Source organism: Protopterus annectens, chromosome 12.part0 (assembly GCF_019279795.1).
Source record: "Protopterus annectens isolate FY-2018-M chromosome 12.part0, PAN1.0, whole genome shotgun sequence".
Lineage (NCBI taxonomy): Eukaryota > Metazoa > Chordata > Ceratodontiformes > Protopteridae > Protopterus > Protopterus annectens.
The window spans coordinates 764,923,725-764,939,153 of NC_056746.1; the positions used below are offsets into that span (position 1 = coordinate 764,923,725).

Consider the following 15,429-nt stretch of genomic DNA (forward strand, 5'->3'; position numbering starts at 1 on the left):
TTAAATTCCTTCTTCAGTATTTTAAATTACACTAATAGTGGTCTGAGTACTACTACAAGATGTTGGCATTATTTAGACATGTTACTGTACTTCTATTTCCATAAGTAGAATTACATGTAAAAGGTAACTATTTGTATTTTGGACCCAGACTAGGGCCTCAATTAGTTGTTTAGTGTATTTCCCACTTGTGATAGAACTTCTGATCTTCTGCCAGATGTGACCCTCATTTAGTCATTTATTACAGCTTTACTAGTAAATTTCTGCATAGCCTGGTGCCATAGTCTGTGGTAAGATTGCATTAGTGGCAGTATTATGATTTTTTTCAAGGATTTGTGCTTCATTACATTTTATAGTTATATATACCTGCTTTAAGTTGCATTCCAGTGCCTTTCTCTTTACCTTGCTACTAGTTTTCCCCTTTACTTTGAGTTTTTTCCCATGCCCCACTGATGCATTAAGTGAAAGGTTTCTGAACTTCTATCCATAGGACAAGATCTCCAGGATCATTTTAATTTGATTGCATCCCTCATATTTAGCATAGCACTTCATCCACCCAGAGTCTTTTGTTCAAGACTTTGAATAGTGTGAGATTCAGGCTTTTCCTTAAAAGAGAAGAAAGAAGCTTTAATTTAAAATTTTCTTCAATATTTTATATTGCACTTATAGCAATATGTGTGGTAATACTTTTTTGCAGTTTTCTTCTTTTTGTTAATGTTTTAGACAAAAAAGATTCTGATTGCATTTTGGTTTGTTCTAAGTCCTTGGTATTGTAGCTTCATTTGCAGTTGTGCAAAGATTGCGTATTACTGCAAGATTTGAATATTGTTTATACATTCTACTGCACTTCTATTTCCATAGATAGAATTACATGTAAAATATAACTTTTTTGTATTATGAACATAGATTGGGGTCTCAGTGTGTAGGTCCATTCACAGTTGGGGAAGGACTGTAATTTACTGCCAGATAAAAATCTACAGTGTTACTGACAGATTTATTCATAGTCTGGTGACATTGTCTATGGTGGTATTGCAGTAGTGGAAGTCTTGTGAATTTTACTCCAGGATTTGTGGTTCAGTAGTTTTTATAGTCTAATACACTGGCTTAAAGTTGTATTTGAGTTATCTGGTACCAAAGATTGTGGTAGGATTGCATTAGTGGCAGTACTGTTAATTCTGTCCTGCAAAAGTTATTTGTTTGCATTTTTTAGTTTGTTGTGGGACCTTGGTCTTGTAGCTTCATTTGCAGTTGTGTGAAGACTGTGAATTACTGCAAGATTTTAACATTTATACATTTATCTGCACTTCTATTTGAATACGTAGAATTACACGTAAAAGGTATCTTTTTTGCATTTTGAATCCAGACAGGGGCCTCAATCAGTCTTGCAACTTCTTCAGTACTTTTTATAGCTGTATATACCTGCTTATCATTGCATTCCAGTTATCTGGTATCAACGGTCATGGTGGGATTTCATTACTAGATGCATTGTAAATTCTGCTCAATGATTTGTGCTTCAGTAGTTTTTATAGCTAAATGAAAATGCCACCAACCTCCAAAGGAGACCTGTGAGTAACCTGAGTAAATTAATTCACCAAAAATGGATAAATAAACCAATCAACTAAGCAACAACTTTCAAAAAAACTGTTTGCTCCACCGCAAAAATGACACAACGTACCAGTATAAGCACACTTTATTCTCTAGCGCCTCGGCTACTATAAACCTTCAAGGAGTAACAAATCATATGCACAAATAGTTTATATAACACCAGCTATCCTAATCATTCAATCACACAATCAATTAAGTACAGCAATTAATATATTCTTAAAAAGACAATACTTCAAATTAAACTTTTCCAACAACAGTCAGTGTTCAAACCTTTAGGAATTAAAGTCTCATATTTTAATATAAAAATCATTTCTTTTTTTAAAAGCATATTTTTTATTATACCATCACTAATTATATTAGTAAAAATCTGTTCTAAAACAGTAGCTTTTAAACTGTCACATTTACCCCCATGAAATTCAAAAAAATGCTGAGCTAAGGGACTCTCCAATTTATTTGCCCTTATGTCCCTTAAATGCTCCATTATTCTGGTCTTAAACATTCTCTTAGTTTGACCATTGTAAAATTTTTCACAACCACATCTAATGGTATAAATAACTTGTTCTGTTCTACAATTAAAACAACCATTTGGTTTAAAAACAATAGCATTTATCTGTTAAAAAAAGCTGGTTACATAAGGACAACTTTTACATTTTCCACATGGTGCCATACTCTTAACAACAATTTGATCATATATTCTCTCATCAGGTTTATGGAATTTTGTATGCACTACCATGCCCTTGATGTTCCTACCTCTTTTGTAGGAAAAAATCAACTTATTTTCAGTTAGTTCATTAAGTTCCACATAATTTTTTAAAAATTCCCAAAAATGCAAAATATATTTTTTGATATTTTCACTACATATATTAAAGGTAGACACCATAAATATCTCCTCCATTCCCTTATAAACCAATCAAGCCTTAAAAGCAAAGTGCTTTATTATACAGAAGGATCCAATGAAATAGAGTCAATGATGGAGCTTTACTCCTATGGTTAGAATTTCAAAAATGTTTGGCTTAATGCCTCAGAGGGGGATGGGATAGACTCAAAGACCAGAACAAAATAGTAGAAAGGTAAACAGAAAGGCGCAGAAATGCAACTTGAAGTAGGTATAAACAGCTATAAAAATAACTGAATTTAAAATACTGACACTATGGCACCAGACTATACAGTAATGCTGTAATAAATGATTAAATTAGGCTCCACTCTGGCAGTAGGTCACAGTCCTGCCACAAATGGGAAAAAGGTAGAAGATTAAATGAGGCTCCAGTGTGGGTTAAAATGCATAAAAACTACATTGTATATGTAATTCCACTTCTGGAAATAGAAGTGTGTTGTATAAATAATGTTAAAATCTTGAATTAATACACATACTTAACACAACTGCATATGATGCTATGAGACCAAGGTCACAAAACAACAAACAAAATGAAAACAGATAACTTTTTTTTGGTTAAAACATGGAAAAAAGCCGAGTCTTGAACAGAAGACCTGGGATGATGTAGCTCTGTGCTAAATATATCAGGCTTACTAGAGAGGGATTGAATCAAGTAAAGTCAATAATGAAGCTCTAGAATTATGGTTAGAATATCAGAAACTTGTATGTAATGCCTCAGTAGCAGGGTAGGGAGTACTAAAAGAACAGGTGCAAAAAGTAGCAAGGTAAACACAAAGCCACAAAGCCAGTGGAGTGTAATTTTAATCAGGTGAATACACCTATAAAAAATACTTAAGCACAGATCCTGTAGCAGAATTCAAACTGCTGCCACTACTGCAATCCCACCACAGACTGTGGCACCAGACTATGATGAAATTTAAGAAGTTGTTGTGTCTTTCGGCTTATCCCAGTTAGGGGTTGCCACAGCGGAACTCCAGTCCACTAATGTTTGGTAGTGGATTTTTACATGCCGAGTTACCAGCCCTGACACACAACCTTCAATGAAGGCACGCCCATTCACACATGCCTCCACACAGAAGACGCTCTAGCTGAGAATCAAACGGGACAACGTCTTGCTGTGAAGCGACAATGCTACCGCAGCACCACTACCGCGGGTCATGAAATTTAAAGAAGTAAGAAGACTAATTGGGGTCCCTATCTGGGTTCAAAATACAAAATAAGTTACCTTCTTTGAATCTGCCCCATACCCCTCTAAGGCATTAAGCTAAAGGTTTCTGAAATTCTAACCATAGTTCTTGAGCTTCACCACAGCTGTACATCCACTCAGGCTCTTCTGTTGAAGACTCTGAGAGGTGTGAGGTACAAGGTTTTCAACAACAATAGGAGTAGAGCTGCAATATTGCCTCTATTTCATTTGATCCATTCCTAACATGTCTGCTATATTTAACACTGAGATAACATCCACTCAGGGTCTTTTGTAAAAGACTGTGAGAGTTGTGAAATACAAGCTTGTCATCAAAAGGGAAGGAATTAAGTGTTTATTTACATTTTGCTTAAATATTTTAAGCTGGGATTGCAGTAGTTGCAGTATTTTTAATTCTGCTCAATGATTTATGCTTCAGTACTTTTTATAGCTCTATACACATGCATTGCAGTGTCTTTTTGTTTACCTTGCTACTGTTTTCCCCCTATGCTTTGAGTCTGTTGCACCCCCTCTGAGGCATTATGCTAAAAGTTTCTGAAATTCTAATCATAGTTCTAGAGCTTCAGTATTCCCTTTATCTGATTGGATCCCTCATATTTACCACAGCTCTACATACACCCAGGATCTTTTATTCAAGACTGAGAGGTGTGAGATACAAACTTTTCATCAAAAAGGACACTTTTGTACTTGTTTGTTTTTTTTCCCCATGTTTTACCCAAAAAGGTATCTGTTTGCATATTTTAATTTGCTATGGGACCTTCGTTTTGTAGCTTCATTTTCACTTGTGTGAAGATTGTGTATTACTGCAAGACTTTAACATTTATACTTTGCTCTGCACTTCTTTTTGGATAAGAATTGCATGCATTTTTTGCATTTTGAATCCAGGCTTTTGATAGCTGTAAATACTTGCTTAAATTAATAGTCCATTGCCTTTCTGTTTGCCATGTTACTGTTTTTCTCCTGTTCTTTGAGCATTCCCCCTCACACTAATGCATTAAGCCAACAGTCTCTGCAATTCTAAACTAGGACTAGAGCTGCACTACTGTCTCTGTTCGGGTGAACACCTTTCTAGCAAGTCTTTTATATTTAGCACAGAGCTATATCCTTACTGGTTCTTTTCTTCAAGACTCTTAAGAGGTATGAGATAAAAGCTTTTAAGGGAAGACCTGTGTGGTGATACTTTTTTGTACTTCCCTGTTTTTGTCCCCAGTTTAGCCAAAAAAAAATATCTGTTGGCATTTTTTAGTTTGTTGTGGAACCTACTGACATAAGAAATAAAACCCAAAGAAGCTTAAAGGTGTTACTGCTCAATGCTGGGAGCCTAAACAAGAAACACCACATCCATACAAGCTCTCCTCACTCTAGAGAATATAGACATCTGCACCATTACTGGCACAGTTTTAATCCACAGAAAGCACTCTGTCAGTGTAAGGCTTCAGTGCCTTCCCCTCATTTAGACCATGAGCTGCAAAGACAGGGACATAAGGTGGAGCAGTGCAGTCTATATTAGCAACAATCATAACTCTACATTGGGAAAGAGGACAATGCCCTGGAATTTATCCACATGAAAGCACTATAGACAAAGTCCCATACCATTTCCTAGCAAGCTATAGGTCACACCCTATGTCCCCCAGAATCCCATACCTCACACCTAGACCTGCCGGAGATACTCACCATTAACCCAAATACCATATTCATGGGAAAATTCATGGGAATCAACTCAGTAACCTCAGCAAACCCTGAAAAAGTTAGAAACTATTCCAAAACAAACTATATCCTGTTAAGGGATAGTCTGTCAAAATTCAATGCTCCCCCAACCCTGAGTTCACAACAATCTATGAGGAATTGTTAACAGAGACACTGTACAATTATGTAAATGGCTGTATAGAAGTTGCTCTACCTAATAGAAGTAAGCCCAAACACACCTGACTGGTGGAATCCTAATCTTAATAGAGTATATAACAAAAGGGAAAAAGTCCTGACTAAAAATAAGAAGAACAACTCTCATAATGATAGGAGCTCTCTAATTAAACTAAACAGAAAACTAAGAGGACTAGTTAAATCCAACAAGGCCAATTACAAGGTCAAGAATAACCTCACAGGCTAAAGACAACCACAAGGACTTCTACAGCTATATCTGAAACCCCAAAGGCAGCACACATCAATGTGCTGGACTGCTGGTCAGTGGTGACATCTTCATTGAGCAGAGTGATATAGTGAATTTGTTGGCTAACAATTTCAGCTCAAACTTCACCCCCACTCCCTGCCACCTCCCACATGAATAGCATAATGTCCTCAACTATTAGCATGTAGCAGGTCCTGGGAGTGTTTGCAAATGCCAAAAACACAGACTGAATGGGCCACAGCAATATCCCAGGATGACTCCTAAATAGATTGAAACATGACTTATCATGAACATATGAGTCACGTTTTAACTATAGCCTCAAAACAAGCTTTGTACCATGAGAATGGAAGACTGCAATGGTTACTGCACTTCACAAGGGTGGACCATCAACTGACCATAGAAACTACAGACCTACTAGTCTAAGTAGTCTAATATGCAAAGCCATGGAATGAATTATGATGGAAATGATCAACAAAAACATAGGCAACCTTCAGATACTGGACTTAACCCAATTTGGTTTTGTCAAAGAAGGGCTATGCCTACTAAACCTGGTGGACGTCTTTGAGAAGATCGCCAAGGCAATGGAAGAAGGGAAAATGGTGCATGCTGCCTACATGGACCTGGCTAAGGCATTCAATACTATACCAACTCAGGTATAATTGACAAATTTGAGACCAGTCACCAGCGGTGTACCTCAGGCCTCAGTGCTGGGACCGTTCCTATTGATCTACTTCTTAGAGATAAAGACTAATGTCAAGGGTCTTTGGTTGACAGATGACTGCAGTTTGGGAGCTATTATAGATTCTCCCATGACACAAACATCTTACAAGAGGTACTAACACAGACAAATGACTGGTGCCAATGTCACAGATTAAAACTCAATGCCAATAAATGCATTATAATGCCTTTTGGAAAAACTGGCACCAAGGCTAATTACTCCATTGATAATACAAACCTAGTAATTGACCCAGTAGTCAGGCTCTGGAAACCTATGCAGACCGTAATCTGGTCTTTGACCAACATGTGGCCACGGTAGTAAGAAAATCATTCCATGTTACCCTACTTATAAGTTGCATGGCATTCAGGTCCATGGAAGTCATTAGTGCCACTTTATTTGGCCCTTAGCAGACCCATCATTGAGTATAATGCCCCCTTTAGCATGTACCTGACCAGACATATGAACTAGCTGTAATGCCCACAAAGTTTCCTTACCTGGAGAATTTAGGGTATAAACACATTGCCCTGTACAGATCGTCTTAAAACCCTATCTCTATACTCAGTCTCCTACATATTACTGACAGACAATCTATGCCTGGCATACAAAGCATCCTTGAATCCAAGTCTGATGGACCTTTCACACATCCATAAAATGAACAGCATCAGAACCACTAGATCCAAAGATTTAATTTTTGCTTGTGACATAAATAAGACTTGTTGGCAAGCCTGATATGTGTCACAGAGGATCCCATGCTCTGGAACAGGATCCCCGTTCCTGTGAAGCAGAGTCCATCCATCATCCTGTTTAAGCATAACCTTGACCAATGGATGGGAAGTCAGAAAATCACCCCAAGTCTATCATAGACAGAGGCAGGCAGTAATGCTCAAACTCACATACCCCTCCATAACCTCTAGAAACTTCCTAACACACCATCTTTTAATAGATGCCCATGATACATAGGGACACAGCTGAGTTGGATTGCATGGTTAGGCTTATAAAGGGTCATTAGCCCAGTACATACCTATTGACCTATAAAAGTTGATCACTATGTAAACTATACGCCACATTATTTACAAAATGTTAGTCACACATATTTAAAGAACAAGCTGCATTATCTTATACTTTATATATATGCTCTCATTGAAATTTGATGCAAATGAGGCATATATAAATTTTATCCAGCTATTGACTCGAGATATGTAAACAGTTGACAAAGTTTGATGATTTTGTGATACTTGCTTGATTTAGTTGTATAAGGAGAGAACTTATTAATGGTGATAGTGCAAAGGCAGAATTGATTTGTTGGTAAATATGATTTTAGTGGGATTTTGAATTATAGACAAGAAATGATTAGAATAGGAAAGTGACTTCGTAATGGGAGTGTTACAAGTGCAGGAACATTTTGTTGATAGGAACATTTTCAAAGAAGTTTTAAATATTAAACAAAATGAAACATTTCTGATGTTTGTTGGGGGAAAGTTGCAAAGTTTAGCAATGTATATAGAGTTCAGGAGTACAGGCAGCTACCACTATTTTTAAAATTTTGAGTAAGCACTAAGGTTTATCCAGCATTGTAAACATCATTTCAACATCTTTCTTGGGGTAAACCCTATAATTCAGCAGATCTTCTGAAAATAATGAAATATTTATTTCTTCCTTATCAATCTTATAACACTTCACAACTGACTTCTTATCAAAGTCATTAAATACAAAGCAAACAGGAGAGGGGAAAGAGGGATTCCCCTGTCTTGCTCACCCTGACAGAAAGAAGGACCATTACATGCCCACATGAATCATAAAACAAGCCTTAGATGCATCACATATAGCCCATTTCAAATTTCAAATCAGTAAATTTGCCTGTAATGCCTACGTTTAGAAAAGCTTTCTCAAAATCTACACCTAAAATCAATTGGTCTTCAATATTTTTTTTCTATCTTCATCAGTATCCTCATTTTCAATATATTATGAAACATTTGTCTTCCTCTCAGAAACCTACATTGATCTTTATCTACCAAATGAGTATACATCTATACAGTCATTTTTGATAACACTGCCATAAACATTTATAGTCATGATTTAATATATAGATAGGCATGTAGAAAGAAGGCCAGGTCCACACTTTACTATTATGAATACTACAGCATCTGTCTATGAAACATGGGCCTCTTTTGCTTCCATCACCCATTCACAAATTGGCAATAGTCTGGGAAATATACTGTGTTTACCTGATAATCAAAATTCATTTGGCAGCTCATCACCACCCACTCTTCTTCCTTGCTTGTTCTCTTATAACTTAAAATAACTTCTTTTGAGTAATGGGTTCCATCAAAAGCTCTACCACACATACTCATAACAGAAGAAACTCAACTTCTGTGCAGTTCTTTTCAGCCTCAGTCTCATAGTCAATGATTTCTGATAATCTGGACGATCATAAAAATGTCTATCTTTGAATGACTAATGAGTGTTTCTTATCAAATATTCCCATTATCTCTTTATTAATTTAATCCAACAGTTATTTGTTTCACTTCTTAAAATCTGTACAGAAGGTCTGACAGCTTATATTGATCCCACTTTTTTTGACCAAATGTTGTGACCATCATACTTCACTTTAAATTATTAGCTCCATACATCAAACAGCAAAAGTCTCGTTTCCATAAAACCATAAGGAATCTTCAACGTCTTTGCGTCATTTCAACATTCCAAAAGAGCATGATCAGATCATGCTAAAAGATGCAATCTTATCTCCTTTCTGTAATACACATGCTTTATAGTGACATACATTGTATTTATTTCTGACCTTGTTTTAAATCTATAAAAATAATAAAAGTACTGCATTTTTCTTATCTGAGAGGTCAGTCCTATTGCTTTCATATGTAATCTCATGTATCTTCCCTTCCATTGCACACGATGGATTGTATTGCTTTCATATGTAATCTCATGTATCTTCCCTTCCATTGCACACGATGGATTGTAGGTTCTCTATTTCTAGCACAATAGTCATCCAATTCCAATCAACTATATAAACAGCAGTACCTTCATGAAAAGCTGTTACCTCCCTCATTATTCGTGAAATTCTGTGCTGTCCCTATATGCATACCACAAATCATAAAAATATGTTATGCACACCACAAATCATAATCACGTGTCCCTTGATTCCAAAATGACATCCATTTTTGTCCAACAAAACATGCTCTACTTGCAAGGGACTGGATTGGGAAATCAACAATGCAATTCTACCATTTAGTGCTTCAACAAATAAAGACAAGCTCCCCATAACCAGTCTCCCATTGTTATAATTCTTACAGTATCATCCTTGGACATTTAGTATGCTAAAAGTTCCTGTTCATTTAAATATGTCTCTCAGTACAATTATCCAAAGTTAAATTGTTTAAATGAAATGAAACACATTCACATTCCATGCTATTAAATTCATCCCAATTTTCTAAAGAAATATTCTTTCCCTGATCCTGACTCTGCACATAGCTGTATATCTGTCATTTTCCTTCATGTAAAAAAACAAGCCCTACAGCAGATTTCGTACCCCAATTTCCTCATTTAACTTTAAATGATCCAAACAACACAAATTCTACAATTAGCATCAACCTGGTGTAAAAGAAGTTAAAAACGTTCAAATAAGTAACCATTTGAACCTTAAACAGTAAACTTAAAATATCCAAAAACAGAGACTTTTGCTTCACCCACAACAACCAACAAAGTTCTAAAGTTTTAGTTTTGAGTCCCTCAGTTACTCTTTGTTTTTGCAGTCATTATTTGAATTACACATAGGGTGTAATTCCAAAAGACTTGTTCTCTGTGAACTGTGAGGAGGTTGAGAGAGTAGGTGTTTTGGAATTTGGCCCCTGGTTATAGATAGGCCTTGCACCTAAGTAAGTCACTTACACTATGCACAAGTCTTTCAGAATTAGGCAAGACTTACACTGTGAGCAACTCTTTTGGAATCTCTCCCACAATTTTCTTAGAACAATGATTCGTATCACTTATAGCCTTCAGTCTATGTCTTAAATCTGCCACATAATTTATCTGAAGTCTATTATGACAATGGTTTCTAGTCAAAAGACATTTCTGACATAATGTTGAATCATCTTTGCCTCACGGTATACTTGAACATTAGTTTGGAGTACTAACAAAATACTTTTCTTTTCCTCACTTGCAGCAAAAGTTTTAATGTTTTAAAAGTTTGGCTTCCTCATTTGTGACTTGAAGAAAGCATGCCACTCTTGACTTTTTCTGATTTGTCACTGAGGCCACTTCCAGGGCTGGCCTTTGGTCAACTGGTGCCCTAGGCAAAAGGGCTCCACAGGACTCCATAGCACCCACTCCACATAGTGCCCCCATCCTGGTTTATCCACAGCATCCAAATTACTGGAAAATGCCCCTGCTAGACCAACACCCTAGATGGCTGCCTAGTTGGCCTATGCCTAAGGCAGGCTATGGTTACTTCCTTGGAATATCAGAGAAGAGAGAGGCTGAATCACTGATATTTTGAGCCAAACACTGAAGAAAATCTTCCCAAAAATTAACAAGGTGTCTATTGTATGCTTTATGTGATACTATAATGAGTATTGTCTCCTCTTACATTTACTCACTATCTTCCTTCATAGAGCAGAGCCTGTGGTCACTACATATGACCTCAATATTGCAGAAGCTCTGCCATAATCTAGAGGAAAACAGTTTTAGTACTTACTTTCCTCACTTGCTTAGAGAAAAACAGCTCTTGTACTCACTTTCCTCACTTATCTAGAGGAAAATAGTTTTTTATTCAGGCATGTCCAAGGGTCAGCTCCCAGTGTTCTCTCCTGTCTATCTGATGAATATGGGCATCTTGGGGCAATGTAGAATATGTCTCATGTACACAGACAACCCTCTCCTCCTACCACCCAACACTACAACCTGTGAGAGATGCACTTATCTAGCCAAACTAGAGGTAAAGCTCTCTCCAACCAAGACTGAACTTGACAGACAAGAGGAGAAGGTAAACACTTGCACCACACCACACTCATCACATAGTCTTACTAAATCTACACCACCAAAATCCACACATAGAAACACAAAAACATTCGCGGAGACTCTCAATAATAATCTGCTCAAGCAACAGAGACCTCCAAAGCAGAAATGCAAGTAAGCTCCACCCCCCAACACAACCCAAATGACACATAGCCCGCAGACTCAGTGTGCCACTCAACCACAGCCAATAAGGCAAAACAACGTACCCAACACACTAGTCATAGGTGACTATATAGTCAGGCACACTGATGCCCCACTCACCAGGCTAAACAAGGAAAAGGTTACTGTCAGCTGCCTTTCTTGTGCCAGGATCCGCCACATAACACATGCACTCAGGTCACTCCACAACAAGTACAAATATGACTCTGTCATTGTCCATGTTGGTGTGAACGACCTGAGATGTAACTCCCTGGACTACATGAAAAGAGACATGGAAGAGCTCTCTGATCTTGTAGCCCAGGCAAGTATGACTCTAGCCCTGGGTAGCATTCTGCCATCACCCAGAATGATGCCACAGTACAAGGACAAAATGATTGACTTCAAAAATTGGCTAAGCTTCTGGTGTCATTCTAAAGGGATCCAGTATCTGTCTGCCTGGGATGACATGGTCAACAGACCACGATGCTTTGCCAGAGATGGCCTGCACCTGTCACCCCTGGGATTCCAGATACTGGCTAAGGTTCTTGCCACCCCTATGGTGCCTTTTTTAGGCAAGGTTCAAATGACAAATTCACCACCATAACAGGAACAGGCAAGCAAAAACTGAGGGTGATGCTACTCAATGCTAGAAGTCTAAATCTCAAAATGCACTCACTTGAGGTACTCCTTAAAATGGAGAACATCGATATCTGTGCAGTGACTGAGACCTGGTTCAAGGCTCCAGATAGCACCCCTGCACTACCAGGCTATAACTCATACCATACTTTTCGGCCATGTAACCTGGACCGGAACACCAAAGGTAGAGGTGTGTCCATATTTATTAAGGAAATCCACACTTCCAGGCTAGTTGCTCAGCATAATGCATAAAAGAGTAGCATAAAAAAATTTTATGATACCAACATATATGTATATTGTTGATAATGAATATTAATTATGTGCATTCTGATCCTCTAAAATGAATTTTATGTTTGCATATAAGTTATATATACTTACACATATTTTACACTTTTACTTACACAGATACTTATTCATTCATATATTCATGAATTTTTGTGAATAGGTTACATAAGCATGCGCGTATGTGTATGCACTTGTAAAGCCTATCACAAGTACATTAGTTATATACTTTTTAATATACTTTTTAATTTCATGATAATTGACTGTATTGCATAAACAGTATACACACATACATGTTTTAATATTTGTATTGTTTGGTCATGGTTGAACTGCACATTTTATTGCATATTTTATTGTGCTACACCTTTAATTATTATACCTTACACTAATTGATTAATTAGTAGAAACAGAAAATGATTGGTGTTTTGGTTTGAAATTTAATTATGGATGGTATAAATGTTTTCAGTTGTAGGGCATGCTCTGTTCTTGAAAAAGTCTCCTACACAGAAGACGAAAGCGCTTGGATTTGGTCTATTTGGATTACTATTATTCATTTATTTATTTATTCTTTCCTCTGTGTGTGTTGTTAATAAATTGCTTTGTATTATATTATACACCTAGTGGATCGTTTTTTCACCACTGAAGCCATTCTGGTTTAAATTCTAATAGATGCCTTTGAAGAATTCAGAAAGAATGATGGCATTTTCCTTCCTGGAAATATGCTATGATTTCACCCATTTTGAAACATGACAAGGACCCTAATTTTCTAACATCTTACTGCCCTATTTCCCTTCTGAATGTGAACTACAAGATTTTTACATCTATTCTAGCAGATAGATTAAATCAATTTTTTCCAAAAATAATAAAAAATGATCAAACAGGGTTTATTTCATGCAGGAAGGTCCAAGACAATTTAATCAGGCTATTAACATGAATGGACTATGCAAACAAAAAAAAAAGAGGGAATTAACAATTATTAGCCTGAGCTTGGACAAAGCGTTTGATTCTTTGAGTTGGCCCTATTTATTTAAAGTTCTAGAAATCTATAATTTTTCCTTAGATTTTTTTAAAATTGCTAAAGAAATTATACACTACTTCTATATCATGCATTTAAATTGGAGCTTTCTTGTCAGGACTAGTTAAAATAATGAAAGGCACCAAGCAAGGGTGACCTTTACCACCATTAATATTTGCTCTATCAGTGAAGCCATTAGCTAATTACATAAGAACTAATGATAAAATAAGCAGCTTCTATGTAAATGCAAAGTATAATTCCAAAGTCCAGCTTTTCACTGATGATATCTTATTAACAATTGGGAACATAGATACCCCAAGTGAACATCTTATAGAATCTCTTCAAAACTTTGAAATGATATCAGGCCTAACTTTTAATCAAAATACAACTGAAACTATGTTGTTAAACAAAAAAAAAAAACATTCTAGACAGACATAGAGACTTTAATTGGGCTAACACTGATTAAATATCTAGTTATAACAATTAAAGCAAACTGAAAAGACACTAGGCAAGCAAATTTCATAATGTTAATAGACATGGTTAAAGATTACTTAAACAAATGGAATAAAATGTTATTCACCATGGAGGAAAGGCTAACATTGCTTAGAATGATCATACTACCCAAAGTTCTGTATGTCTTTCAAGCCATCCTAGCACCCCCTTCCAAAAAAACTAATGAAATAACTTAACTCTCTATTAATAAAATGTTTATGGTTTCTCAAAACAAAACAAGGATTAAGTCATTCATGGCATTACAGAAGTTGGGAAGAGGGTGGAATCTCATTTCCACATCTAGAACTAATATACTGAATCATTTTTTTTAACATTATAAGTCATTTGCTAAAAAGCAAATATACTTCTAACTGGAAAAATCTACATAAAATAATATTACTAGACAATTGTGAGGAAACAATAAACAATGATATGTTTTCAGAAGTAGACAAAGTTTACCTTGTCATAAAAAAACATTTGCTTTAATACAAGTAACAAAAAAAAATTCTCTCCATTTGTTAATTACATAGTAAACAATTTCAAACAGCTAACGTTCAAAGATTATAAGATGAGCAATCTTTTATTTATTATGTTTCCCATAGTATTAACAAATAAATGCTTGGACTCTTACAACATGAAAAAACTAGAAGAAATGAAAGGAAATGGGCTAGTTTACTGGTATCAGATTCTTAATCACAATTATATACAGGAGGCAACCTCTCATAGCAAGATGTACCATAAATCAAAACAACTGGCTAAACATACACACTTTTAGGGAGCATATAGTTAATGAGTTTAAAATAAATCAAATCGTGAAAGCCACACCTAGACCCAAAAACTATTCACAAATGATGACTATCAGCATCAAGGTTATATAGGACATGGTGAATGGATTTACCAGCTCCAGATGAGTCCCTATGGATCTATGCAGAAAAAATTAATAAATCTAGCTTTTCAGAAAAAGAGAAATCAGTAATACTCAAATCAATCAGTAATACTACATCATCTCCCTTTTGGAAAATTTACACATGGAAATTTATTCACAGAAGTTTTTCACACCCCAAAAAATAGCATTAATATCAGGTAATGAGACATCATTATGTTGGAGATGCGAAGAAGCAGTATATGCAGACTGGGTACATATGTTTATAAAATGTAATACTGTGATCCCCTTTTGGCTGGAATTCAAATCCTTTATTAAAGCGTTGTGGAGTCACTGACTCATTGTTATTATTTAATGCTCCAATTCCAGTGTATGTTCCAAGTACACAAGTGCACCAACTCTGGTCCCTCCTTG

General features: G+C 36.2%; 1 protein-coding gene across 1 annotated transcript in view; it reads right to left on the reverse strand.

Annotated features, from left to right (window-relative positions):
- Positions 1 to 545: 545 nt before the first annotated feature.
- Positions 546 to 15,429, reverse strand: part of LOC122816209 (single-pass membrane and coiled-coil domain-containing protein 3-like) — a 136,950-nt gene continuing 122,066 nt past the window's right edge. Inside the window, 1 exon segment of the mRNA XM_044088956.1 lies at positions 546 to 602. Coding sequence (XP_043944891.1) covers positions 546 to 602 — 57 coding nt within the window.